Raw genomic sequence first — 24,629 nt, forward strand, 5'->3', positions numbered from 1 at the left:
TGGGTTCTTTTGGGGGAGGGTCTCAGCCAGAGGTCGAGGAGGAAGGAGGTGTCCGGAGGGGAGAGGGACAGAGGCGCTGCGACCCTCTCCGGCCCACCGGACCCAGCCAGGAGCTGGCCACGTTTCGACCTCTCCCCTTACCCCCTCCCCCTCGGGCCCGGGAGCTAATTTCGGTGGCAAGCATCAGGCTGGGGTCTCCTCGGTGGGGCGGGGGGATCTTTCCTTTCCTCCCCCCGGCCCCCCTCCCACGTGGCCGGTCCATCAATCAGCGCGTCGACGCGCAGGTGAAGGCCGCGCCCCGGAGCGGGCCGTGAGCCCTCGGCCTGGGGGAAGGGGGACAATGCTAACCGGCCCGCAGAGGCCATTAACCAGGCGGGCGGGTCCTGCCCGCGATAATCGGCTGCCCCGGGGGGACCGGCGAGTGGCCGCGGGGAGCTCGTAGGCCGGCCGCCCCACCCAGCTGCCGCGCTTTATTTCTCCGCTAATAAATCATCGCAGATGGAGATGCTCCGGGGCAGGCGCCAGCCTCCACACGCCTCCAGCCGGCCCTGAGCAACCCTCTTTATCCACTCCCCTCCCCGCGCTTCTTCCCGGCACAGGCGCCCGTCGGAGGGATATTTCTGTCCTCCCTCTCCCCCCTCCCCTTCTCTTCCCTAGCCACCTTTTCCTTCCCCCTCCCTCTCTCCCCTAGCCACCTCTTCCTTCCCCCTCCCTCTCTCCCCTAGCCACCTCTTCCTTCCCCTTCCCTCTCTCCCCTAGCCACCTCTTCCTGCCCCCTCCCTCTCTCCCCTAGCCACCTCTTCCTGCCCCCTCCCTCTCTCCCCTAGCCACCTTTTCCTTCCCCCTCCCTCTCTCCCCTAGCCACCTCTTCCTTCCCCCTCCCTCTCTCCCCTAGCCACCTCTTCCTTCCCCTTCCCTCTCTCCCCTAGCCACCTCTTCCTGCCCCCTCCCTCTCTCCCCTAGCCACCTCTTCCTGCCCCCTCCCTCTCTCCCCTAGCCACCTTTTCCTTCCCCCCCCTCTCTCCCCTCGCCACCTCTTCCTTCCCCCTCCCTCTCTCCCCTAGCCACCTCTTCCTTCCCCTTCCCTCTCTCCCCTAGCCACCTCTTCCTGCCCCCTCCCTCTCTCCCCTAGCCACCTCTTCCTGCCCCCTCCCTCTCTCCCCTAGCCACCTCTTCCTTCCCCCTCCCTCTCTCCCCTAGCCACCTCTTCCTTCCCCCTCCCTCTCTCCCCTAGCCACCTCTTTCTTCCCCCTCCCTCTCTCCCCTAGTCACCTCTTCCTGCCCCCTCCCTCTCTCCCCTAGCCACCTCTTCCTTCCTCCTCCCTCTCTTCCCTAGCCACCTCTTCCTTCCTCCTCCCTCTCTCCCTCCTCCCACTCTCCTCTTTCTCTCCTTTTCCTTTTTCCCCCGTTCTTGAGAAGCAGCGTGCCTGAGTGGAAAGAGCAGGGGCTTGGGAGTCAGAGATCTTGGGTTCTACTACCAGTTCTGCCACTTGTCAGCTGTGTTACTTTGGGCAAGTCACTTAATAATAATAATGGTGGTATTTGTTAAGCGCTTACTATGTGCCAAACACTGTTCTAAGCACTGGAATAGACGAGGTAATCAGGTTGTCCCACGTGGGGTTCAGTCTTCATTCCCATTTTAATAATGTTGGTATTTGTTAAGCGCTTACTATGTGCCAAGCACTGTTCTAAGCGCTGGGTTAGATACAGGGTAATCAGATTGTCCCGCTTGAGGGTCACAGTCTTGATCTCCACTTTACAGATGAGGTCACTGAGGCACTGAGAAGTGAAGTGACTTGCCCAAAGTCACGCAGCTGACAAATGGCGGATCTGGGATTAGAACCCACGACCTCTGACTCCCAAGCCCAGGCTCTTTCCACTGAGCCACGCTGCTCTCTATGCCTCAGTTACCTCATCTTTAACATGGCGATTAAGACTGTGAGCCCCACGTGGATCAAACATTACCTTGTATCTGATCATGTACCTTGGAGCTGATAATATCATAATTTTTAAAGCCTCTGCTCAAGGAGAGCAGTCCTTCTGATTACTACTTACCAAGCTTACTAAGCAATGGCATTTACTGATCACCTACTGTGTGCAGAGCACTGCACTAAATATGGGGGAGAGTACAATGGACAGTGGAGTAAAAGGATCTGAGGAGTTGGTGTGTTTATTTACACCCATTCTCGGGACTTGAGTGTATACATGTATCATTACAAGAATGTTTTTGTTTTCAAACCAAACCAACTTTCAAATCAATTATGTCATTTTTTTATTCACGACATCTCTGAGGCAGGTATTATTTTCCTCGCTTCATCTATGAGGAAACTGGGACTCAGAAAAGCCAAGTGATTTAAGATCACACAGCAGACCAGTGGCAGAGCTGGGCCTGACCACCCAATTAGCACTTTCCACTAGCTTCCACTGCACTCAGTGCTGGGGAGCTGAGTTCCAGGTCTGGTGATTGTGAGTTTATGCTGCTGTAGGGCCTATACAGGTTCACAGTTACTGGCACATACGAAGTTGGATGCCCGTACGATCTTCAAGCACTCAAGCCATCAGTGGTTTTCATTGCAGAACACTGTACCAAGCTCTGGGTAAAATCCAACAGAAAACACACTTTAGCTGCTCTCAGGAAGTTTACAACCTAATGGGCGAGACAGAGACCCTATAGCTGTTTACAGACTGTAAGAACAAGGAACTAACAGGTAGAAGCCGGAGTTGGTAGGAACAGGTCATCATCGTCATCATCATTAATAGTATTTATTGGGTTCTGAGTGCAGAGCACTGTACTAAGCACTTGAGAGAGTACAGTACAATGGAGTTGGCAGGCACGTTTCCTGCCCACAACGAATTTACAGCCTAGAGGGGGAGACAGATGGAAATGTAAATAAATAATCTATCATGTAGTTGAGTAAATCACTGAAGATGGGAAAAAAGTAATCAAAATGGCATTTAAGTGCTTACTATGTGCCAAGCACTAAGCACTGGGGTGGATGCAAGGAAATCGGGCTGGACACAGTCCCTGCCCCATAGGGGGCTCACATTCTTAATCTGCACTTTTTACAGATGAGGTGACTGAGGTACAGAAAAGTTAAGTGACTTGTCCAAGGTCACTCGGCACAGCAGAGGCAGAGCTGGGATTACAAGCCAGGTTCTTCCGGCTTCCTTACTCGTGCTCTAACCATTAGGACTCGCAGGTTCTCTAAGTAATAATAATAATTGTTATTATAGTATCTGTTAAGTGCTTACTATGTGCCAGGCACCGTACTAAGCGCTAGAGTGGATATAAGCAAATCCTGCTGGACACAGTCCCTGTCCCACGTGGGGCTCACAGTCTCAATCCCCATTGTACAGATGAGGTAACTGAAGCCCAGAGAAGTGAAGTGATTTGCTCACGGTCACAGAGCAGACAAGAGGAGGAGCTGGGATTAGAATCCGTGATCCTCTGGTCCCAGGCCCGTGCTCTATCCACTACGCCAGGCTGCTTCCCTAGCCTCTCCCAAGCGTTTGATACAGTGGGTTGCACCTAGGAAGGGCTCAAAAAATACGATTGATCCATTGATTGATTGACTACAACTTGGTGCCTCGCCTCCCTCCCCTACCCGCGTTGCGGAGGATCCCCAGAAAAGTGTAGGTCGGGCAGCCCCCGGGAGACCCCAAGCAACAGAATTTGCTCGTATTCACCGGAGCCAGGTCCGCCGAGGGTGCCTCCCTCCTCCGCAAGGCCCATGGGGCCTGGAACCCCCAAATTAACTCTCTTCCCCTCTTCAAAGCCCTGCTGAGAGCTCCCCTCCTCCAGGAGGCCTTCCCAGACTGAGCCCTCCCTTTCCCTCTGCTCCTCCTCCTACCCTCCCCATTCCCCCCTCCCGCCCTCTGTTCTTCCCCCTTCCCCTCAGCACCGTGCATATTTGTACATAATATTTATTACTCTCTTTATTTCGTTAATGATGTGTATAGATCTATGAGCAGCGTGGCTCAGTGGAAAGAGCCCGGGCTTGGGAGTCAGAGGTCGTGGGTTCGAAAATCCGCTCTGCCACTTATCAGCTGTGTGACTGGGGGCAAGTCACTTCACTTCCCTGTGCTTCAGTTACCTCATCTGGAAAATAGGGATGAAGACTGTGAGCCTCACGTGGGACAACCTGATTACCCTGTATCTCCCCAGCGCTTAGAACAGTGCTCTGCACATAGTAAGCGCTGAACAAATACCAACATTATTATTTAGCTTGATGAGATCTACGCCAGACCACTCGCTGTGTTGTCTTTTGCTATGCTGTCTGTATCCCCCGTTTAGACTGCGAGCCCCTCACTGGGCAGGGATGGACTCTTATCAGTTGCCCAATTGTCCATTCCAAGGGCTTAACTTCTCGGTGCCTCAGTGACCTCATCTGTAAAATGGGGATGAAGACTGTGAGCCCCACGTGGGCAACCTGATTCCCCTGTGTCTACCCCAGCGCTTGGAACAGTGCTCGGCACATAGTAAGCGGTTAACAAATACCAACATAGTAAGCGCTCAATAAATACGATTGAATGAATGAATGGAGCCGCACCGCAACGGGAGGGCGGGGCGCCCCCTGGTGGACACCAGGAGTTCTGCTCCCTCCCCGGCCGGTAGGAATCCTTAATTAATGATGGTATTCAATAATAATATTGGTATTTATCTTAATCTTAATCCCCATTTTAATTTATAATAATAATGTTGGTATTTGTTAAGCGCTTACTATGTGCAGAGCACTGTTCTAAGCGCTGAGGTAGACACAGGGGAATCAGGTTGTCCCACGTGGGGCTCACAGTCTTAATCCTCATTTTACAGCTGAGGTAACTGAGGCACAGAGAAGTTAAGTGACTCGCCCACAGTCACACGGCTGACAAATGGCAGAGCCGGGATTCGAACCCATGACCCCCGACTCCAAAGCCCGTGCTCTTTCCACTGAGCCACAAGTGAAGCGACTTGTCCAAGGTCAAACAACAGACCAGTGGGGGAGCAGGATTAGAACCCAGGTCCTTCTGGTTCCTGGGCCCGTGCTCTATCCACTATGCCACGCTGCTTCCTTCTTTTATGCTCCCCAGAAGACGCCGGCCTAGGGTCCTCGTGGGATCAGGGGAGAGATGGGTCACGTACTTATACTTGCCCCCGCCTTTCCCGGCATCCTCCCCTCGGTCCAGGTCAGCACTGCTCGACTCATCTTCAGTTTACAGGGCTGTAGCGGCCAGCAAATGTCCAGGAACAGGACCTTCCCTTAAGCCTCACGATGGCCAAGGGAACGAAGAAGGGTAGAGGGAGGAAGGAAGCTGAGGCAGGACCAGGGACTGGGAGAGATGAAGGGGTGGAGAGGGGAGAGGGAAGAAGTGGGCAATTCTCGCCCCGCAGGAGTATGAGCTTCCTCTTCTTTCAGAAATCTCTGCTGGGCCTGATACATCTAGAACCTCTGCCCACTGCAGGGCACTTGGACATGGTTGACCGGTGGAAAGGGTGAAGAGCTTCATTAAGACAACTTGAAGGTTCATCTGAGAGTTGCATGAAGTCTTTCAGAGAGCTCAGGAGAGAGGCAGTGTGGCCTAGGACTGGGAGCAGGAGAACTGGGCTCCAGTCCCAGTTCTGCCCCCAGTCTGCTGAGGGGTCTTGGCTCATTCATTTAACTTCTATTGACCTCAGCTCCCGTAAAATGGAATTGATACTGGCTCTCCCAGCCTCTTAGGCTGTGAGTGCCCTGTGAGCCACGGACTGTGCCCAATCCGACTCTCTTGTTTTGGACATCAGCACATAGTAAGCACCGAATCAATCGTATAATAAACAGGGAATGAACCTGACTACCTGCAAGAGTCTCATCTCCTCCTTCTCATCCTCAGCATCAGTGATATCTGTTGAGCCCTTACTGTGTGCAGAGCACTGTACTAAGCGCTTGGGAGAGTACAGTACAACAGAGTTGGTAGACACATTCCCTGCCCACAGCTAGGTTGCAGTCTAGAAGGGGAGACAGACGTTAATATAAATGATTTATAATATACAATTTATATTCTCTTCTATATCTCTTCTATATTGTAGAAATGAGCTGGTGCTTCCTTCCCTTCCCAAGAGCCTACCCCATTCTTTTCTAGGTCTGTGGGGCAATACTGAAGGCCTGTTGCTTAAATCACACTCCACTCCTCCTGACTGATGGTCATTCAGTGAAATGTTGCCCACTGGTTGCTCCTCCACTCTCCTCTGGGCCCTGACTGGTGGAAACTTTGGAGGGTGGGCAGCTGGACAGGAGAGTTCTCAGCGAGGGGCCTTGTTTTCACTTGCTCCTTGGACCCTCAAGTAGTTTCCAAGAGATTGGGAAAGCTAATAATAATAATGCTAATTTTTGCATTCGTGAAGTGCTTACTACGTGCTCAGCCCTAGACACAAAATAGATTGGACCTACAAGAGGCTTACGGCCTAAGGTAGAGGGAGAATGGGTATCTTTTCCCCATTTTACAGAAGAGGAAACTGAGGCACAGAGGAGTTTCGACTTGCCCGAGGTCACACAGCGGACAACTAGTGGAGCTGAAATTAGAACCCAGTGCTGGACTCTTTCCCCTGTGGTCCCGGGGCCCTGGATCACCTGAGAGAGAACAGAACTGTTCCAGGGAGCTGGCACTGGATCGCTTCCGGAGCTGGAGCTGCCAGCCCAGGGTCAGCATGGGGATGAGGTCAGCGCCTTCGTGTAATTCAACAGCGTTGGTGAGGAAGACAAGACACCTAGTGTTTGTTCTCTGAGCCACCGTTAGGTCAATGGTGATGTACTCTGAAATAGCCCCGTGCCCACCCTTGGATCCTGCACGCTGGGCCCCGATTATGTGCTGCCAATCAAGGGATCACTTCTTCCCTTTACACTGTCAGTGTGCTAAAGGTGTACTCCACCCCCTGACCCCTCCTCACCTCCCAGCTTTCCTGGCCTCTCCTTCTTTCTGTTCTACCGAAAAAGAGTCTTGCTTCGTTCCTAATCATATCCACGTCTGGGGTGTGAGTTAGATCAAAGGGCCTCTCGAACACTTGATCAAAACACCGAACAAAACCTCGAACATTGACATTCTCACGGTTTGGCCTGTGAGGCTGAGCCCAGGCTGGGCCTGTGCTTGGGTCTGGGTCCTAGCAACGCCAAAGGGGCCATTGAAAATCGCGTTCTGAGGGTGCGGCGGAAAAGAGCCTAATCCAGAATGTGCCACCACGCTGCTATTCAGTGGGTATCAATGGGCCCCTTTTACTGGGCTCTCGGAAACCCAGGAAATCATGAGTGTGGGGCATTCGCTTTGCATTTTCAAAAGAATCGGCGAAAACCATGACAGTTCTCTTAAATGTTTGTGTGTGTGTATGTGTGTGTGGTGTGTGTGTGTTCTGTTCCTAGCGAAGAGCTGCTCTCTGAGACAAACTGCAGACGGAACTCCCGAAATGCCCCCAATTATTGGACAGAAACCCTAAAATAGAAATAAGAAGTTATTTGGGAGGGAAATACCCCATTAATGCCTGGGCACTTAGACATAAGCCAAAGAAACTCTCCAGTTGCTTGATCACGATGTGGGACCCAGTGATCGATCGATTCTGTGTGCCGGGCACTTTATTAAGCGCTCGGGTGAACACGACAACAGCAAAAAACTTTCAATCTGCTCAGCTCTGGAGAAGTAGCATGGTACAGTGGGTAGAGCCTGGGCCTGGGACTCAGAAGGTCATGGGTTCTAATTCCAGCTCTGCCACTTTTCTGCTGTGAGACCTGGCAAGTCACTTCACTTCTTGGTGCCTCAGTTACCTCATCTGTAAAATGGGGATTGAGACTCAGTCCCACATAGGACAGGAACTGTGTTTAACCCAGTTTGCGTGTAGCCACCCCAGTGCTTAGTACATTGCCTGGCACACGGTAAGAGCTTAATAAATACCATAATTATTTTTAGATATAAAATGATCAGATTGGACAGAGCTGCTGTCTCACATGGGACTCAGTGTCTAAGAGGGAGGAAGAATGGAAAATTGGGACTCAGAGAGGTTCAGGGACTTGCCCAGGGTTGAGAAGCAGCGTGGCTCAGTGGAAAGAGCACGGGCTTTGGAGTCAGGGCTCATGAGTTCGAATCCCAGCTCTGCCACTTGTAGGCTGTGTGACTGTGGGCGAGTCACTTAACTTCTCCGTGCCTCAGTTCCCTCATCTGTAAAATGGGGATTAAGACTGTGAGCCCCACGTGGGACAACCTGATTCCCCTATGTCTACCCCAGCGCTTAGAACAGTGCTCGGCACATAGTAAGCGCTTAACAAATACCAACATTATTACATAGGGGGTGTATGGAAGATCCAGGACTGGTTCCTGCACCTCCTGCTTCTCAGCCCGTGTGTTTTTCCCGAAGCCCACCTGCCTTTTTCCTTTCTACTAAAGTCAGCCCCCAGCTCCTCCTGCAGCCCGGAGCAGCACTGACCGGAGCTACAGGGAGCAGAGTCCTGGAGCGAGTTCGGCAGAGCCGTCCACTCGGCCCTTTCTGTTCCATCTTGCCTCAGAGCAGATTTCAGTTCCTTCTTGGATCCTGCTTTTTGCTTTTTCTCCGTCTCAGGAGCGGTCATCCACTTGGGGTGTTAGAACCAGCGGCCTTCCTGGGGGGAGAGGAAGGATGGGTGTCAGATCCTCAGGTAGGAGAGCCTACCACACCAGCAAAAGCCAGTGGCAACTGGACTCCTTATGGATAGATGCTGGGATAGTAGTAGTCCCCCCGACCCCCCATTCCACACACACACACACGCACATGCTGAGGAGTGGCTCCAGGAGCCCAGGACTTTTCCCTGGCCAAGGGGCTGCCAAGACCCCCAGACTGTAGTGTAGCATAATAATAATAATACTAATAATTAGGGCGTTTGTTAAGTGCTTACTATGTACCAAGCACTGTTCTAAGCGTTGGGGTAGATACAAGGTAATCAGGTTGTCCCACGTGGGGCTCACAATCTTAATCCCCGTTTGACAGATGAGGTAACTGAGGCATAGAGAAGTTATGTCCAAAGTCACGTAGCTTCATTATTATCATCGCCACACTCTTCCTCTACTTTGCCATGATCATCATCTTGGACATCATTATTATCATCACCATCACCACCAGCATCATTTTCTTTAGCATTTTCTCCTTTCTCATCATCTTCTTCTACTTTGTCGTCAGTATTCATTGAGTGCTGATTTGTGAGGAGCACTGTTCTGGGCGTTACTGGGGTCCCGAGTGCTCTATTGGGCACCTGCCGGGTGTGGAGTAGACTTTACTGAGTGCTTACTGTGTGTCAAGTCATACTGGGTACCTACAGTGCCTGGCACCATAGTAAGTGCTTAGCAAGTACCACAATTACTATTATTATTATTATTACTAGGTTCAGGGCACTGTAATGGGTGGCTATGGTGTGCAGCACACTGTACTGTGTTCAGAGCCCTGTACTAGGAGGTTGGGAACATTCAATAAATGCCATAAGCAGCTGTTCCTGTCCCCGAGGAGCTTATAGTTTGATAGGGGAGATAGGCAGATACAGATAGGAGGAATATATCTTGTGGAAACAAGGGTTAAAAATTCAGCCACAGCTCTTGAACTAAAGTAGCTAAAAAATGAATAGGTATGTGGAATAAATGAACCCAGCAGCAATCAGCGAGCCCAGGTAGCTGATGGGATGTCATGATTGGGGGGTGGGGATTAATCAGGGAAGGCCTCCTGAAAGAGGGTGCTCTACCACTCCCAATTCCAGGACTTAGAAATGGGGACCAGGGTGCCTGGCTGGACCCCCTCTGGCATTAGTCCCCTCTGCTAACTGGATTCCCCTCTTCCTCCCCACCCCCAGATATCTCCTTTCCTGGAAATCTTGGCCGCGGCACGTGCTGCGGAGGGAGAGGCCCGAAGCCCGATTTCTCTCCACTATCACATCTGGCCTTCTCGCTTGCTTCTCCCCGGCCCCCACCGGGTACCTGAACCCCGGACTCCTGCTCCAAGCCCGTCTTCCTCATCCCAACACCCCCGTGGGAGAGGAAGCCCCCAACCCCTCCGGAGCCCCCCACACGTCAACTTGAATCGGAGCAGGAAGCATCCCTTGGCTTTTCTTCCAGGCGTCAATAGGAGGGATGTTTTGTTTCAGGACGTGACACAAGAATGTGTCTTAGGAATGTCTTTGTCCGGGGACAAGTGGAGCCAAATGAGCGGGTTCAAAACCCTTCCTTCATCCCCAATATTCCCCCTTTGTTTCTCGGAGGCTCCCTAGACTTTCCCGTTTCTAGGATCCAGGGTCTTGGGGGATTGGGCATTCATTCCCAGGAATTCGCTCCCCCCGGCCCCCGCTCTCGCCCCTCGACTCATCCCGGCCCCCTCCCCTCGCTCAGTTCAGCACGTTTAATTGCATCGACCTTTCTGATGTTTGGTGACGCTGAGGCGGCGGATGAAAATGTGGTTGTTTCGGTGGGTGAAGGGGCCGGGCTCGGGCGGGAGAGGCCCCTGTGACCTCCGAGGGGCGATAGCCGGGGAGGGGAACCTGGTTCCCCCGTGACCGCCTTTCTCGAAGAAATGGACCGAACCCAGCTCCATCATTTCCCCACCCTATTTTTTTCCCAACCCCATCAATTCCCAGCTCCATCACTAAATAATAATAGTTATGGTATTTTTTAAGTGCTTACTATGTGCAAATCACTGTTCTAAACTGTAGAATTCAAGCTTCTCCAGCCAGATTGCTTCTGGCGTCTCCACCCGCACCAACTGCACGGTCACCAGGGTTAGGACAGCCCCAGGTGCAGCATTCTGTACGCGTAGGTGCTCAGTACATTGTTCTCCATACTCTTGGTGCCCAGCACCGGTGCTCTATACACAGCAGGAGACAGTTGAGTGCTCTCCACAGTTTAGGCATTCAAAATATGCTGATATCAATAGGGACGATTCTCCTTAATTTGCTCCTCTTGGCTAGGGAGAGTGAAGAACCAAACCTTTCAGCAGGAGTTATTTTAGATAAAAAAAACAACCATTCTGAAACTTAAGACAAACCTCTGTTGACAACTCTAGTAATAACAATGATAATAATGATGATGTTGACATTTATTAAGCACTGTGTGCCAAGCACTACAGTAAGCACTAGAGTAGATAGAAGATAATTAGATCAGACACAACCCCTGTCCTACATGGGACTCACTGTCTAAGATGAAGGGAGAATATATAATTTTTATCCATAATAATCATGAGGATGATGATAATAATAATAGTGGCATTTGTTAAGTGCTACAGGCCGAGCACTGTAGTAAGTGCTGGGGCAGAGACAAGATAATCATTTATTTATTGCTATTGTTCTTGCTATTGTTCTTGTCTGTCCGTCTCCCCCGATTAGACTGTAAGCCCGTCAAAGGGCAGGGACTGTCACTATCTGTTACCGATTTGTACATTCCAAGCGCTTAGTACAGTGATCTGCACATAGTAAGCGCTCAATAAATACTATTGAATGAATAATCAGGTCAGTCAGACACAGTCCTTGTCCCAAATGGGGCTCAAAGTCTAAGAGGGAGGGAGAACTGGTGTTTGATCTTGATTTTACAGAGAGGAAACTGAGGCCCAGAGAAGCCTAGAGTGACTCTCCCGAGGTCAAACGGCAGGCTCAGTGGCAGAGTTGAGACTAGGAACCTGGATCTCCTGACTTCCAATCTCTCCCAGTGAGGACTTCCCAGTGATGGGAAGGGCTTAGGGCAAGGGGAGGAGAAGCGTGGTCTGTGGAAAGAGCACAGGCCTAGGAGTTAGAGGATGGATGCGGTTCTATCCCCTGTCCGCCAGTTGCCTGCTGCGTGACATTGAGCAATTCACTTCATTTCTTTGTTCCTTAGTTTTCTCATCTGTAAAATGGGGATCCGATACCCCTTCTCCCTCTTACTTACACTGTGAGCTCCATAGGGAACAGGAACTCTGTCCAACCTGATTAACTTGTATCTACCCCAGCACGTAGAAGAGCCTTTGACACATAGTAAGTGCTTAACAAATGTAATAATAATAATAATGAAGGGCCCTTCCAGCGATTTCGGAAGGTGCCAGGTGAGTTTGATGGACAATAGAAAGGGTGGACAGCTCAAAGGAAAGAGTCTTTTGCTCCCCGGGTATTGCAGGGGAGTTTTTCATTTTGAAAACGAGATCATTACACACATACATACATCAATTTTTTTTGAGTTTTGCAAAAAGGACATGAAAATAATATCTCTGGAAACATCATTGCCTAAACTTGGGGCCTGATCAGGACTCTTTCTTTTCTAAGTCACTTAACTCTCTGGGCTTCAGTTTTCTCATGAGAAAAATGGGGTTAAGGTCGCTCTCCCTTAGGTCATGAGCCCCATGAGGGAGAGGGGTTGGGTCCAACTTGATTGTTGGCCTTCTACTGCAGTGCTTCGTACCGGGCTTAACACACAGCTAATAACCGATTAATACGATTAATTTAAAGTAAAAAAATACACAAGAGATTGTTCAGTAGGCACCTCCATCTCCTGCCCTGGGGGCCTTTTATAATCTCCGTTAGCTCTCCCGAAAAGCAGGATGAGAGAAAGAGAGAGACAGACAGAGAGAGAGAGGGAGAAGCAAGAGGAAGAGAAATATGTTTCCCCAGGTTTGGGCTGTTTCTGGACTCCTGTCGGGTCTGAGTTTCTCTCTAGGGAGCAGAAACTTCCTTCTAGTGAAGACTCAGGCTTGAACTGCTGTAAACAGGCCTGGGCCGGGGCCAGAGCCTGCTCCTGAGACATCAATTCTGAGGTGACGCAGAGGGAACTGAGTGATGGCTTGGTGGTTCAGGAGACACTCTCTGCCAACCGGAGAGGGCCAAGACATCAATCATGTGGGGATCGGTGCCTTCTCCTCGCGCTTCCTCCTCCAGCCAAAAGCTGAGGCGGGAGAGGGTGGGGGTGGCTGGTTGCCACCTCTCCCGTTACTTGGAGATGAGGACACACCAGGACCCGCCACCCACCTAAACTCTCGGAGGCTTTACCTTTTGGCCCAGAGTGTCAGGAGATATTTTTTCTCCCAGCGGGGTCGAGTATGGAGAATCTATTCCCAAAGCAGTTTCCAGAGGGATTTTGGGTAGATCCACGCATGAGAATCCATAGTAGGTCCCTGAAGGGAGAGTCAGGGATGGAGAGGGGAGAGTCAGGGGTGTTGGATGGTTTGTACTTGCTCGCTGGGGGAGAGTCAAGGGTGGAGAAGGAAGTCAGGGGTGTTGGATGATCTGTGCTGGGGCACTGGGGGAATCGGGAAGAGAGAGGGGAGCGTTAGGGGTGTCGTACTTGGTTTGTACTTGCTCACTGGGGAGAGTCGAGGGTCCAAAAGGAAGAGTCAGGGGTGTTGGATGGTCCAGGCCGGATCACTGGGCGAGAGTCAGGTTTGCAGAGGGGAAAGTCAGGCGTACTGGATGGCCCTTGCTGCGTCACTGGGGTAGAATCAGGATGGAGAGGGAAGAGTCAGTGGTATTGGATAGTTCATACTGGGTCACTGGTGGAGAGTATATATATTTTTATTACCCTATTTATTTTATTAATGAGGTGTACATCCCTTTGATTCTATTTATCGTGATTAATTTGTCTTGTTTTCGGTCCGTCTGTCTCCCCTGATTAGACTGTCAGTCCGTCAATGGGCAGGGACTGTCTCTATCTGTTGCCAAATTATACATTCCAAGCGCTTAGTCCAGTGCTGTGCTCATGGTAAGTGCTCAATAAATACTATTGAATGAATGAATGAAAGTGCTCTGCACATAGTAAGCACTTAAGAAATACCAACATTATTATTATTATTTTTATTATTATTACTTAACTACTCTGTGCCCCAGTTCCCTCATCTGTCAAATGGGGATGCAGACTGCGAGCCTCATGTGGGGCCACCTGATGACTCTGTAGCTCCCTTTGCGCTTAGAACAGTGCGCTGCACCTAGTAAGTGCTTAACAAATACAAACATCATTATTATTATGGTTATAATAATGTTGGTATTTCTTAAGCGCTTACTAGGTGCAGAGCACTGTTCTAAGCACTGGGGTAAACACAGGGGAATCAGGTTGTCCCACGTGGGGCTCAAAGTCTTAATCCCCATTTTACAGATGAGGGAACTGAGGCACAGAGAAGTGAAGTGACTTGCCCACAGTCACACAGCTGACAAGTGGCAGAGCTGGGATTCGAACTCATGAGCCCTGACTCCAAAGCCCGTGCTCTTTCCACTGCGCCACGCTGCTTCTCACTTATCACTCAGTGATATGGTTATTATCACTTAACTACTCTGTGCCTCAGTTCCCTCATCTGTCAAATGGGGATGAAGCCTGTGAGCCTCATGTGGGACCCCCTGATGACCCTGTATCTCCCCCTGCGCTTAGAACAGTGCTCTGCACCTAGTAAGTGCTGAAGAACTACCAACATTATTATTATCATTATTACTTAAGTACTCTGGGCCTCAGTCCCCTCATCTGTCAAATGGGGATGCAGCCTGGGAGCCCCACGGGGGGCCACCTGAGGACCCCGTGTCTCCCCCAGCGCTTAGCACAGTACTCTGCACCTAGGAGGCGCTTAACAAATCCCAACATTATTATTATCATTGTGATGATGCTGGGGGGGGGGGGGGGGGTGAAAGACTACATTTCCCAGCGTTCGTCGGGGCGGGCGGCCTCGTGACCCCGGAAGTGGTGGGAGTTGTTCCGGGTCGCTCGCCGTGGGCCGCGGCAGTGTGGCCTAAGGAGGCGCCTCGCCCCCCCCCCCCCCAGGACCGGCCCGGCCTCCCCCGGCTCCGGTTCCCCGGTCCTCCGGTCCCCCGGGTAGGTCGGGGCCCGTGAGGGTGTGGGCGTCGTCGTCGTCGTCGTCCGGGGTGGCTCCGGAGCCGCCCCTGAGCCGTCGTCTCGCCGCGTGTCCCCGCAGGGCCCGCCTCGTCCGCCAGCCGCCATGGCCGATCCCGCCCCCAACGGCCCGCAGGCGCCGGGTGCCGTGGTGAGTGACCGACTCGCTGACTGACTGAGCGCCGGGCCGGGCCGGGCCGAGCCGAGCCGAGCCCCCACCGCCCGCCCCCGGGCCCGAGGGACGAGGGACGCTTCCTTCGGGCGGGGGGAACCGCCATCCTACGCGCCCCGCCGCGCCCACCCCGTCCTTACGCCCCGCACCCCATCTTCACTCCCCCCCATCTTCACCCCCCCACCCCATCTTCACTTCCCCCATCTTCAACACCCCTATCTTCACTCCCCCCACCCCATCCTCACTCCCCGCACCCCATCTTCACTCCCCCCCACCCCATCTTCACTCCCCCATCTTCACTCCTTCCTCCCCATCCTCACTCCCCCCACCCCATCCTCACTCCCCCCACCCCATCTTCACTCCCCCATCTTCACTCCTTCCTCCCCATCCTCACTCCCCCCACCCCATCCTCCCTCACTCCCCCATCTTCACTCCTTCCCCCCAATCTTCACTCCCCCCACCCCATCTTCACTCCCCCCATCTTCAACGCCCCCCCATCTTCACTCTCCCACCTCATCTTCACTCCCCCACCCCATCTTCACTCCCCCCACCCCATCTTCACTCCCCCCACCCCATCTTCACTCCCCCCCATTTTCATTCCCTGCACCCCATCTTCACTCCCCCCATCTTCAACCCCCCCATCTACACCCCCCCACTCCATCTTCACTCCCCCATCTTCACTACCTCCCATCTTCACTACCTCCCATCTTCACTCCCCCCACTCCATCTTCACTCCCCACACCCCATCTTCACTCCCTCCCTACCCAGTCTTCATACTAAGAATTACAGTATTCGTTAAGCGCTTACTATGTGCCAGGCACTGTACTAAGCGCGGGGGTCGATACAAGCAAATCCAGTTGGACACAGGCCCCGTTCTCTAGGAGGTTCACAGTCTCAATCCGCGTTTTACAGAGGAGGTAACTGAGACGCAGAGAAGTGGAGTGACTTGCCCAAGGTCACACGGCAGGCAAATAGAGCTGGGGTTAAAACCCATGACCTTGTGACTCCCAGGCCCGTGCTCTATCCACTAGGCCATGATGCTGTCCTCACTTCCCCCACCTCGTCCTCACTTCCCCCACCTCGTCCTCACTCCCCCCACCTCGTCCTCACTCCCCCCACCTCGTCCTCACTCCCCCCACCTCGTCCTCACTCCCCCCACCTCGTCCTCACTCCCCCCACCTCGTCCTCACTCCCCCCACCTCGTCCTCCCCCCACCTCGTCCTCCCCCCACCTCGTCCTCACTCCCCCCACCTCGTCCTCACTCCCCCCCACCTCGTCCTCACTCCCCCCACCTCGTCCCCACTCCCCCCACCTCGTCCCCACTCCCCCCACCTCGTCCCCACTCCCCCCACCTCGTCCCCACTCCCCCTACCTCGTCCCCACTCCCCCCACCTCTTCCCCACTCCCCCCACCTCTTCCCCACTCCCCCCATCTTGTCCTCACTCCCCCCATCCCATCCTCCCCACCCCCCCCCCACACCCCGTCTTCTCCACCCCGACTCCAACCCTCTCTACTCCTGCTCCCTCCTCCGGTGACCTCCCTGCCTCTGACCTGAGCTTGATTTGCGGTGAGATTGGGGGCGGGGGAGAGTGAAGCTCACCAAACCTCACTCCCTATCAAAGTTCAGAGTGAAAGGAAAAGAGAAAATGTATCCTCCTCTGCCCTCCGCCCTCTTTTTCCTTTCACCCTTCAATCTTTCCCACCTTCCTTTTCCTTCACCCCTTTGCCCCTTGGTTCTGTAGGATAAAAGACCGTACCCCTGGGTGTTTTGCCTCGGAACCCCCAGAAGCGTTTTTTTAATTAGTCGATCCCACGGAGGTGGCCACCCTTTCAAACGCTCTCCCACATGCAGGTCCCAGGAAACTCCCCACGCAAGGGCTGGTGGAATGGGAAGACCTGGAGGTCAGCGCTGGTTTTAGTCATCCAAAGGTCACACATTTCATTCATTCATTCCATAGTATTTATTGAGCGCTTACTATGTGCAGAGCACTGTACTAAGCGCTTGGAATGTACAAGTCAGCAGAGCTGTAGACCCCAGGAAGCCCCCCTCATGCCCAGAGCAGGGCCTGAATCGCTGGGAAACTGAGCTCACCAGAAAAACAATGTCCAGCTTTTTTATTTTTAAGGCAGCTCTTGATTGACCTTTTCATTAATTCATTTATCTTAGGGTTTGGAGGAGGCAAATGTACCCGGAGAAATGCGTACAAGTCAGGATTCGGGGTTGGGAGGATGGACATCCCAAAGAGAGGTTTCCTGGAGGAAGGTGGCATGAGGAGGTGACAGAGAAGGGCAGGTGGGAGTGGGGAATTTTACGAGGGGGGAGCCCAAAAGGTGGAGCGTTGGACCGGGTGGACAGAAGGGGGTGGGGGGTCGTGGGAGAAAGAAGGCACAGCTGGTTTGGGTGGCCCAGGGGAATTCAGTCATTTATTGAGCGCTCCCTGTGTGCAGAGCACTGTACTAAGCACTGGGGAGAGTTCAATATAACAGACACATTCCCTGCCCAGAACCAGCTTAGAGTCTGGAGGGGATGTGAGACATTAATATAAATAAATTACAGATGTGTGCCTAAGTGTTGTAGGGCTGGGAGGGGAGATGAATAAAGAGAGCAAGTTAGGTCAACAGAAGGGAGTGGAGGAAGAGAAAAGGAGGGCTTAGGTAAGGTCTCTTGGAGGAGGTGTGCCTTCTATAAGGCTTTGAAATAGGGTGAGAGTAGTTGCCTGTAGGATGGAGGAGTGAATGAAGTTCCAGGCCAGAGCTGGGGCGAGAGGGAGTCGGGGAGAGGTGGTCGGCGAGGTAGACGAGACTGAGGTACAGTGAGAAAGTTGGCATTAGAGGAGCGAAATTTGTGGGCAGCGTTGTAGTAGGAGAGTTGCAGGGGTGAAGGCTAGGATGAGACCTGTGGCCTTCACTCACAGGGAGATTTGGGGTGCCAGAGCAGGATGGGCAGAGCCAAACCAAGTGGGAGAAGCACTACTGTGATGTGAAAGGTTAATAAACCACTGCTTCCTTCACCCGAATGGACAGCTCCCTTGCCCCCCAGAGCTCAATTTTCCCTTCTGTGATCTTTGCCTTATCAACTCCGATTTAATAATGTTGGTATTTGTTAAGCGCTTACTATGTGCAGAGCACTGTTCTAAGCGCTGGGGTAGATACAGGGTTGTCCCACATGAGGCTCACAGTCTTAATCCCCATTTTACAGACGAGGTAACAGGCACAGAGAAGTGAAGTGACTTGCCCATAGTCACACAGCTGACAAGCGGCAGAGCCGGGGTTTGAACCCATGACCTCCGACTCCCAAGCCCGTGCTCTTTCCACCGAGCCACGCTGCTCCTCCGATTTGAAACGCCCCATGATTGTGCAGTTCACCCGGAGGCAGCAGCGACTCCCTGCCTTTTTTCCCGTAAAAAAAAGGGAAGATTCTGGTTGGGCCTTTTCCCTTTCATTTTGAAGTTGCTTTATATCTCATCAGTAGTAAGTAGTTCCCATTGTAGAGGGGGTGGGGCTGTACTCTTGCTCTCTTGACATCCACACTTCCTGGTTTTTTATGCACTGGGGCTGTAAAGCTTCCTGCCGCTGCGGGGGAGCCTGGCACCCTGGCAAAGAATTCACAGACCCTTGACCAGACATGAGCCTCTGTATCACATTAGGTTCTTGTTAACTTGCCCAGTAGTTTGCAGCAAAGCATTTACCTTGGGGCAGCTCCACACCCATCACCAATCACACCTCTCCCCTCATCCCCTTCCCCTCATCTTAGTTGGGAGCCCCTTGAGGCCCGGGAACAGTGTCTGATTTTCGTCCGTGTATCTTTTTTCCTGACATTTAGTACGGTGGTTTGCGCACCAGTGCTTAGTAACCGCTCTTCCTACGAGGGCTTGAAGTTTGTGGGGTAAATAAAGGGAAATGTTTTCACATCCTTGAACCAGATTTTGAGCAGAAGAGTATCATGTGAGTCTGTAAAAATGTGAATTTCCAAGCTGGTTTAGTAAGAGATAACTCTCTTTCCTCTCCTCTCCCCCCCTCCACCTTTTAAACACAGCAATTTATGATGACCAATAAGTTGGACACCGCAATGTGGATTTCTCGCCTGTTCACAGTTTATTGTTCTGCTTTATTTGTGCTTCCTCTTCTTGGGTATGTTGTATGCTCCCGGGAATAGTGTCACACTGGGGTGTTTTGTCATTTTCCCCTGTGGGGGAGGGAGGCAGTAGGTGTGGGGGCTTTAATAAGGTCGGGCTGTCTAGCCTTCCTGCTGCCCTGATTTCGACCCCTAATGCGATGATCACTTTGCATCATAAAACTCAGTCTCTGCAAGGCACTGTTTGAAATCCTCTTTTTAGTAACTCCCATCCGATGGATGGGAGCAGTGCAATCCCTTCTGGCGACAGGAAGTCACGGCGTCAGGTGCCGTGCAATCGTGATGCAACCCCCGAGGGGGGCAGGGCCTTGGTGCGTGTGTATGTGTGTGCCTGCTGCGGGTAGCCGGGGGGGAGAGGGGTGGGGGGATGATGGTGCATGGCCTGGCTAAACTCGGTCCTGTGGTGATTTAACAGGTTGCATGAAGCGGCCAGCTTCTACCAGCGCGCCTTGCTGGCCAACGCTCTGACCAGTGCCCTCCGCCTGCACCAGAGGCTGCCGCACTTCCAGTTGAGCAGGGCTTTCCTGGCCCAGGCTCTGTTAGAGGACAGCTGTCACTACCTTTTGTACTCGCTCATCTTTGTCAACTCCTACCCCGTCACAAGTATCCTTGTCCACGGGCCTCATGTCGGCAAGACCCCGGTGGGAGTCTGACGGAGGCGGCTGTCCGGGCTCCCGATGGAAGCCCCTGGAGAGTTCTAGCACGTCCCTGGCCAACACGGGGAAGATGTGAACAATCTCAGGGAACCCCTGACCTGGCGGGACCGGGTTCCGGCAGGCTCTCTCGGGACGGGAGCTCGGACGTGACCCGCCTGGTGACGAGGCCTTCAGTGCTCACGTGGTTTTTTATTTGGATTTGGGGGGCCTGCTTGGGATCTGCATCTCCTCCTCCTCCCACCTCTCCTCCTGTCTCCTCCCTACTCTTCTGGGGACAGTGGCAGGGAGGCTAATGGGAGGAACACTTCAACCAGGACTTCGACCTGAAAATTTCCCACTTCAGTTAATGGCGGTGTGGATTCAGTGCTTAGTCTGGGCTAAGCACTGAAGGAAGGTGCAAGTTGATGAGATCAGACAGATCCCGGTTCTCCCTGAGGCCCACAGTTTCAGAGAGAGCTTCTCCCCCATTTTACAGAGGAGGAAACGGAGGCCCAGAGAGGTCAAGTGACATGACCAGGTCACCCAGCAGGACACAGCTGGGCCTTGAACCCAGGGCTCCCGGCTCCTGTCCATTGCTCTTTCCACTGGGCGACATCGCCTCTCTCGTACAACTCCTTGCTTTCCCATTCTGAGAGGGTAGATGTGGTGGGAGCCATGGGAGCGAGAGAGGGGAGGAAAAGGAAACAGGTAAAATTCCCTTTTAGGGGCTCGGGCATGCCCATGGGCTAACTGGTCTGCCCGGGCAGGGCTAGCTGGGCCTAAATGTGGCCACCCCAAACCACTTCCCAATCACCAGCTTCTGCGTCTTGCACCAGCGGTCCCACTTCCCAGCCGGTGATCATGAGTGAATCTCTTCCCCCCCGTCGGCCTCATTTTGAGGAGAGGCTCACAGGCCGTGACGCGTCAGAGGCCCATGCAAGCTACAGTGCTCAGAAACCCGCTTGGAGCTCATTGAGCCATCGGGTGCAAAGCTGGCACCCCGATCAGTGGGGAGAGAAGACGTGAGTTCTCGGGGTACTCGTTCTACCTCGGGCTGATTTTGGACCCTGGCTCTCGCTCTCTCAGGCAGTTGTACTTTCTAAGCGCTTACTCTGTGCAGAGCACTGTAGTAGGCACCTGAAAGGGTACAATGCAACAATAAAAAGGCAGATTCCGTGCCCACAACGAGCTTACAGTTCAGAGATTTGAGCTTTGACCTCCAGGCTGTTGCTCCCACTGGGCTCTGCTTACCCCCGCCACTCTCCAGGCCCCAGGGGGAAGGGGTGGCTTGAACAACCCCAGAATACCCCAAACCGTGTCCAGAGTGGTTTCTCAGAACGGGCCCCTAAGGGTTTCTAGGGCCCCCAGAGCCAGATGGGGAGTGAAGTGGGTAGTTTAGAAAGGTCGACAGAGCACCCACGTCTGTCAGGATGGCCTGTTGGCGATGTTCTTCCTTAATTGCTTGTTTCAGTGAGTATCTTCCCAGTCCTGCTGTTCTCTCTGCTTCATGCCACTACCTACACGAAGAAGGTCTTGGACGTGAGTACTGCCCCGCTCAAGTTGGCCCTACGGAAAACCCCGGGTTTCACTGACATAAGCCACGTAGCTAGCTGAAGCGGTCCGGTTGCCTGAGTCAGGAGAGCCACATCTCAGTGGGCCGCTCCCCTGTCTCTCCCCCCCCCCCCACATCCCAGCCCCCTCCAGTTTTTAAGGCGATTCAGTAGCCCTGATCATTGCGTCTTGAGGTCTTCCTTGGCTTAGGTGCAGCTCGGCGTGGGTCAGCGGGTCCAGAGGGGTCGTGCGCCCCAGAGAGGTCCCTTTGAGGCCCAGTGCACCCTGATTGGCCCTTGGGCCTTACCACTTCAGTCTTGGAGACCCATGATGGCTGCAGGAGACGGGAGTAGGCCACCTGTCCCCTCACCCCTCCACTCCTGCCAGCTTCCTGGAGCCACCTTTGTTCTAGCTGCCTCGTCAGAGACCTTGGAAAGCAGGCTGCGAGCGAGCCCCATTTGCCCTTGTGACAGTAGTTTTTACCCCACGAGGGCAACAGAGAGGATCTAAAGGAGAATCCCAGCTGGAAGAGCCTTGGGGGAGGTCACTTCTCATCTGCCCTCCCACCCACCCCCACCCCTGGTCCACCTTAAAGTGGACACGCTAGAAAGTGGAAGTTTTCCAAGGCTATACCGCATTGCTATTGCTGCACCCAAATGATCGATCAGGAGTATTTACTGAGTGTCAAACTGGTGCAGAGCACTGTCCTGAGCCCTTAGACTACCAGAGGGTTCACAGGCACAGATTCCTGCCCTCAAGAAGCTTAAAGGCTAGCAGGGGAGAGAGACAACTAAAATCATTTCCAGAAGGGAGGAAGGAAAGCGGACGTCTCGGTGAGGGAGCCGCCAAGTGGTTGGGTACAAAAGTAATACAGGTGGTCGTGAGTCCATAGAGGTGCCAGAGTGTACCAGGTGGTGCAGTGCCCAGGGTGGGGAGAAGAGACGGTACGTTTGTCAGATTAAAAACTTTCCCCGGTCGGTTACTTTCCTACCCCCTAAGCTCCTGAACGTGGTCATTTTCCCACACTCCTCCTGGCTCATGTTCCCTAGCTGGGATCCCCGCGGGACGCTTCCATCCGAAGCCAGGAAGAATCGGAGCACTCGAAAGACTTCTAACCCTATTCCTGCTTTCTCTTTAAGGCAAAAGGGTCAAATAGCTTGCCTCTTCTGCGATCCCTTTTGGAGAAGTTAAATGCTAACCAGCAGAACATTCTGAAATTCATTGCCTGCAATGAAATCTTCTTGATGCCGGCTACGGTTTTTATGCTTCTCAGGTAAGAATGGCGATGAAAAGAATCTCAGGGGCCAGCCAGCATTCTGGGGGCTGTTGGCATTTGAAGAGTGTCCTTTGCTCTCTCAGCCACCTCTCAGAGTAAATAGCATCATCAGCCTTCTCCCCGCCCTAAATCCTTTTCCTTGATCCCCCAAAATTCATCGTGTCTCCACATCTCACCCCCCCCCCCCCATCATAAAGCTAGATTGGTGGGGAGATCGAGGAGGATCGTTCTCTTTGCTGAGTTCTTTAGCTTGGGGGCCACTACGACTTCACAGATCTTCCGAACCCAGTACATTGGGTTTTTGTTTTTCCTCCCTTTTCGTCCTTTGCATATCCATGTCCTTCACTTCAGTGCCGTGCCTCGGAAACCATAATTGCTGCCTCCCGTTCAGACAGGGCCCCTCGCCTTCCACCGGCCCCGGCCAGCCTGCGGCCTCGGTCCATGGCCCAGTGAGCTTGCTCGGTCACCGGCGCCAAACACTGACTTGACTCACCTGTCTTCTCCGTTCTGTTCTAGTGGTCAAGGAAGCTTGCTCCAGCCTTTTATATACTACAGGTTTCTCACTCTGCGCTACTCTTCCCGAAGAAATCCATATTGCCGGTAAGATGGAATTCGTTTTCTTTTTAACAACAAAAAAAAATCACACAAAAACTATGGGTGGTTTTATTGTTTCCCTCCTACCTTTCCTTTCCAAACTCCTCATGCGAGATGCTTGCGCCCACTGCCTCTGTTCTGTCTCCTCCGATTCTTTCCTTGGCACCCTGCCATCTGGCATCCGCCCCCTCCACTCAATCAGTGGTATCTATTGAGTGCTTATTTTGGGCAGAACGCTGTACAGAGTGCCTGAGAGAGTACAGTACAACAGTGGTAGAATCGTTCCCTGCCCACAAAGATTTCACCGAGCTTGTAGCCCAAATCCTGTCCTCCCCGAGACTTTCCCATCATTGTAGACAACTCGTCATCCTCCCGATCTCTCAATCCCATAACTTTGGCATTATCCTCAACGGGCAGTCATTCCCTGCCTCCACTATATATCCCAGACCACCACCCTTCCCCCACCTTCCCCATTATTAAGATCACTTCTCCTCCAAGAGGCCTTCCCAGATTGAGCCCTCTTTTCCCCAGCTCCCTCTCCTGCCCGCATCATCTATGCACTTGCCTTTGTGACCTTTGGGCATTTGATATTTGCCCCTCCCTGAACCCCACAATATTTCACGTACCCATCTTTAAACGATATACTATAAATTATTTACATTATTGTCTGTCTCCCCCTCTAGACTGTAAGCTCCCTGTGGGGAGGCTAACGCTGTTGTACTCTCCCAAGCGCTTAGTACAGCGCTCTGCACATAGCAAGCGCTCAATAAATGCCATTGATGAATTGATTGGGTCAGCGTCGGCATGCCAGAACTGCAGTGATCTGCGGAGGCGCCGGCAGCAGATTTCCGGGCCCCCCCCGGGGGAGCGGGCCGTCCTGGGAGGAGCCCGAGCTCTCCCCAGGTGCTTGGACTTGCCCCTTTGACCAGCCAGTCTTGATCTCTGCCACTTGCCTGCCGCTCTCAGCCTGACCGTGCCGGGCCCCAGAGCGGTGTCGTCAGGTCTCACGGTGCCTCGCCGCGGTGGCCCTGAGAGGATGAGCCATCTTGTCTTTCAGGACTCTGTTTAACGAGCTGAGGATCGTGGTGGAGCACCTCATCATGAAGCCCTCGTGCCCCTTGGTGGTGAGAAGACTCTGTCTGCACAGCATCGCCTTCATCAGCAGACTGGCGCCCACGGTAGCGTAGGGCCGGCCGCGGGCAGTCCGGCGGGCACGCTCCCGGTGGGCGTCCTCCCGGCGGGCGCGGTCCCGGCGGCCGACTCTCCTGCTCCGGGCTGCCGCTTCCCTTCCCGTCCCTCCCCGCCCTGGGGGTCAGAACAGGTTGTGTAAACGGAGCCCTCCCCTCCCCTGCTCCCTCTTTCTCTGTGAAAAAAGACTCCGTTTTGTCACGTCCGTGTCGAGCCTCTTTAAGTGTCCGAGAAAACGTCCCCCGCGCTCTTTGGCCGAGGGCACCGGTCGGGCGCAGTCCGGAGGGCCGAGTG

At 53.1% G+C, this 24,629-nt stretch overlaps 1 protein-coding gene across 2 annotated transcripts; it reads left to right on the forward strand.

The window, feature by feature from the left end:
- Nucleotides 1-14,716: 14,716 nt before the first annotated feature.
- On the forward strand, nucleotides 14,717-24,540 carry TMEM33 (transmembrane protein 33). Of its 2 annotated transcripts, XM_029077171.2 has the most exons (8): nucleotides 14,717-14,935; nucleotides 17,124-17,232; nucleotides 18,993-19,087; nucleotides 19,507-19,694; nucleotides 21,198-21,265; nucleotides 22,417-22,550; nucleotides 23,070-23,153; nucleotides 24,205-24,540. In XM_029077171.2, the coding sequence occupies exons 2-8, from the start codon at nucleotides 17,140-17,142 to the stop codon at nucleotides 24,332-24,334; spliced, it is 792 nt and encodes a 263-aa protein (XP_028933004.1). In that variant the 5' UTR covers nucleotides 14,717-14,935; nucleotides 17,124-17,139; the 3' UTR covers nucleotides 24,335-24,540. The 2 variants fall into 2 exon arrangements, with proteins under 2 accessions (XP_028933004.1, XP_028933005.1); XM_029077172.2 differs by lacking the exon at nucleotides 17,124-17,232 and having other exon boundaries at nucleotides 14,730-14,935.
- Nucleotides 24,541-24,629: the final 89 nt, after the last annotated feature.

Source organism: Ornithorhynchus anatinus, chromosome 12 (genome assembly GCF_004115215.2).
Source record: "Ornithorhynchus anatinus isolate Pmale09 chromosome 12, mOrnAna1.pri.v4, whole genome shotgun sequence".
NCBI classification, from domain to species: domain Eukaryota; kingdom Metazoa; phylum Chordata; class Mammalia; order Monotremata; family Ornithorhynchidae; genus Ornithorhynchus; species Ornithorhynchus anatinus.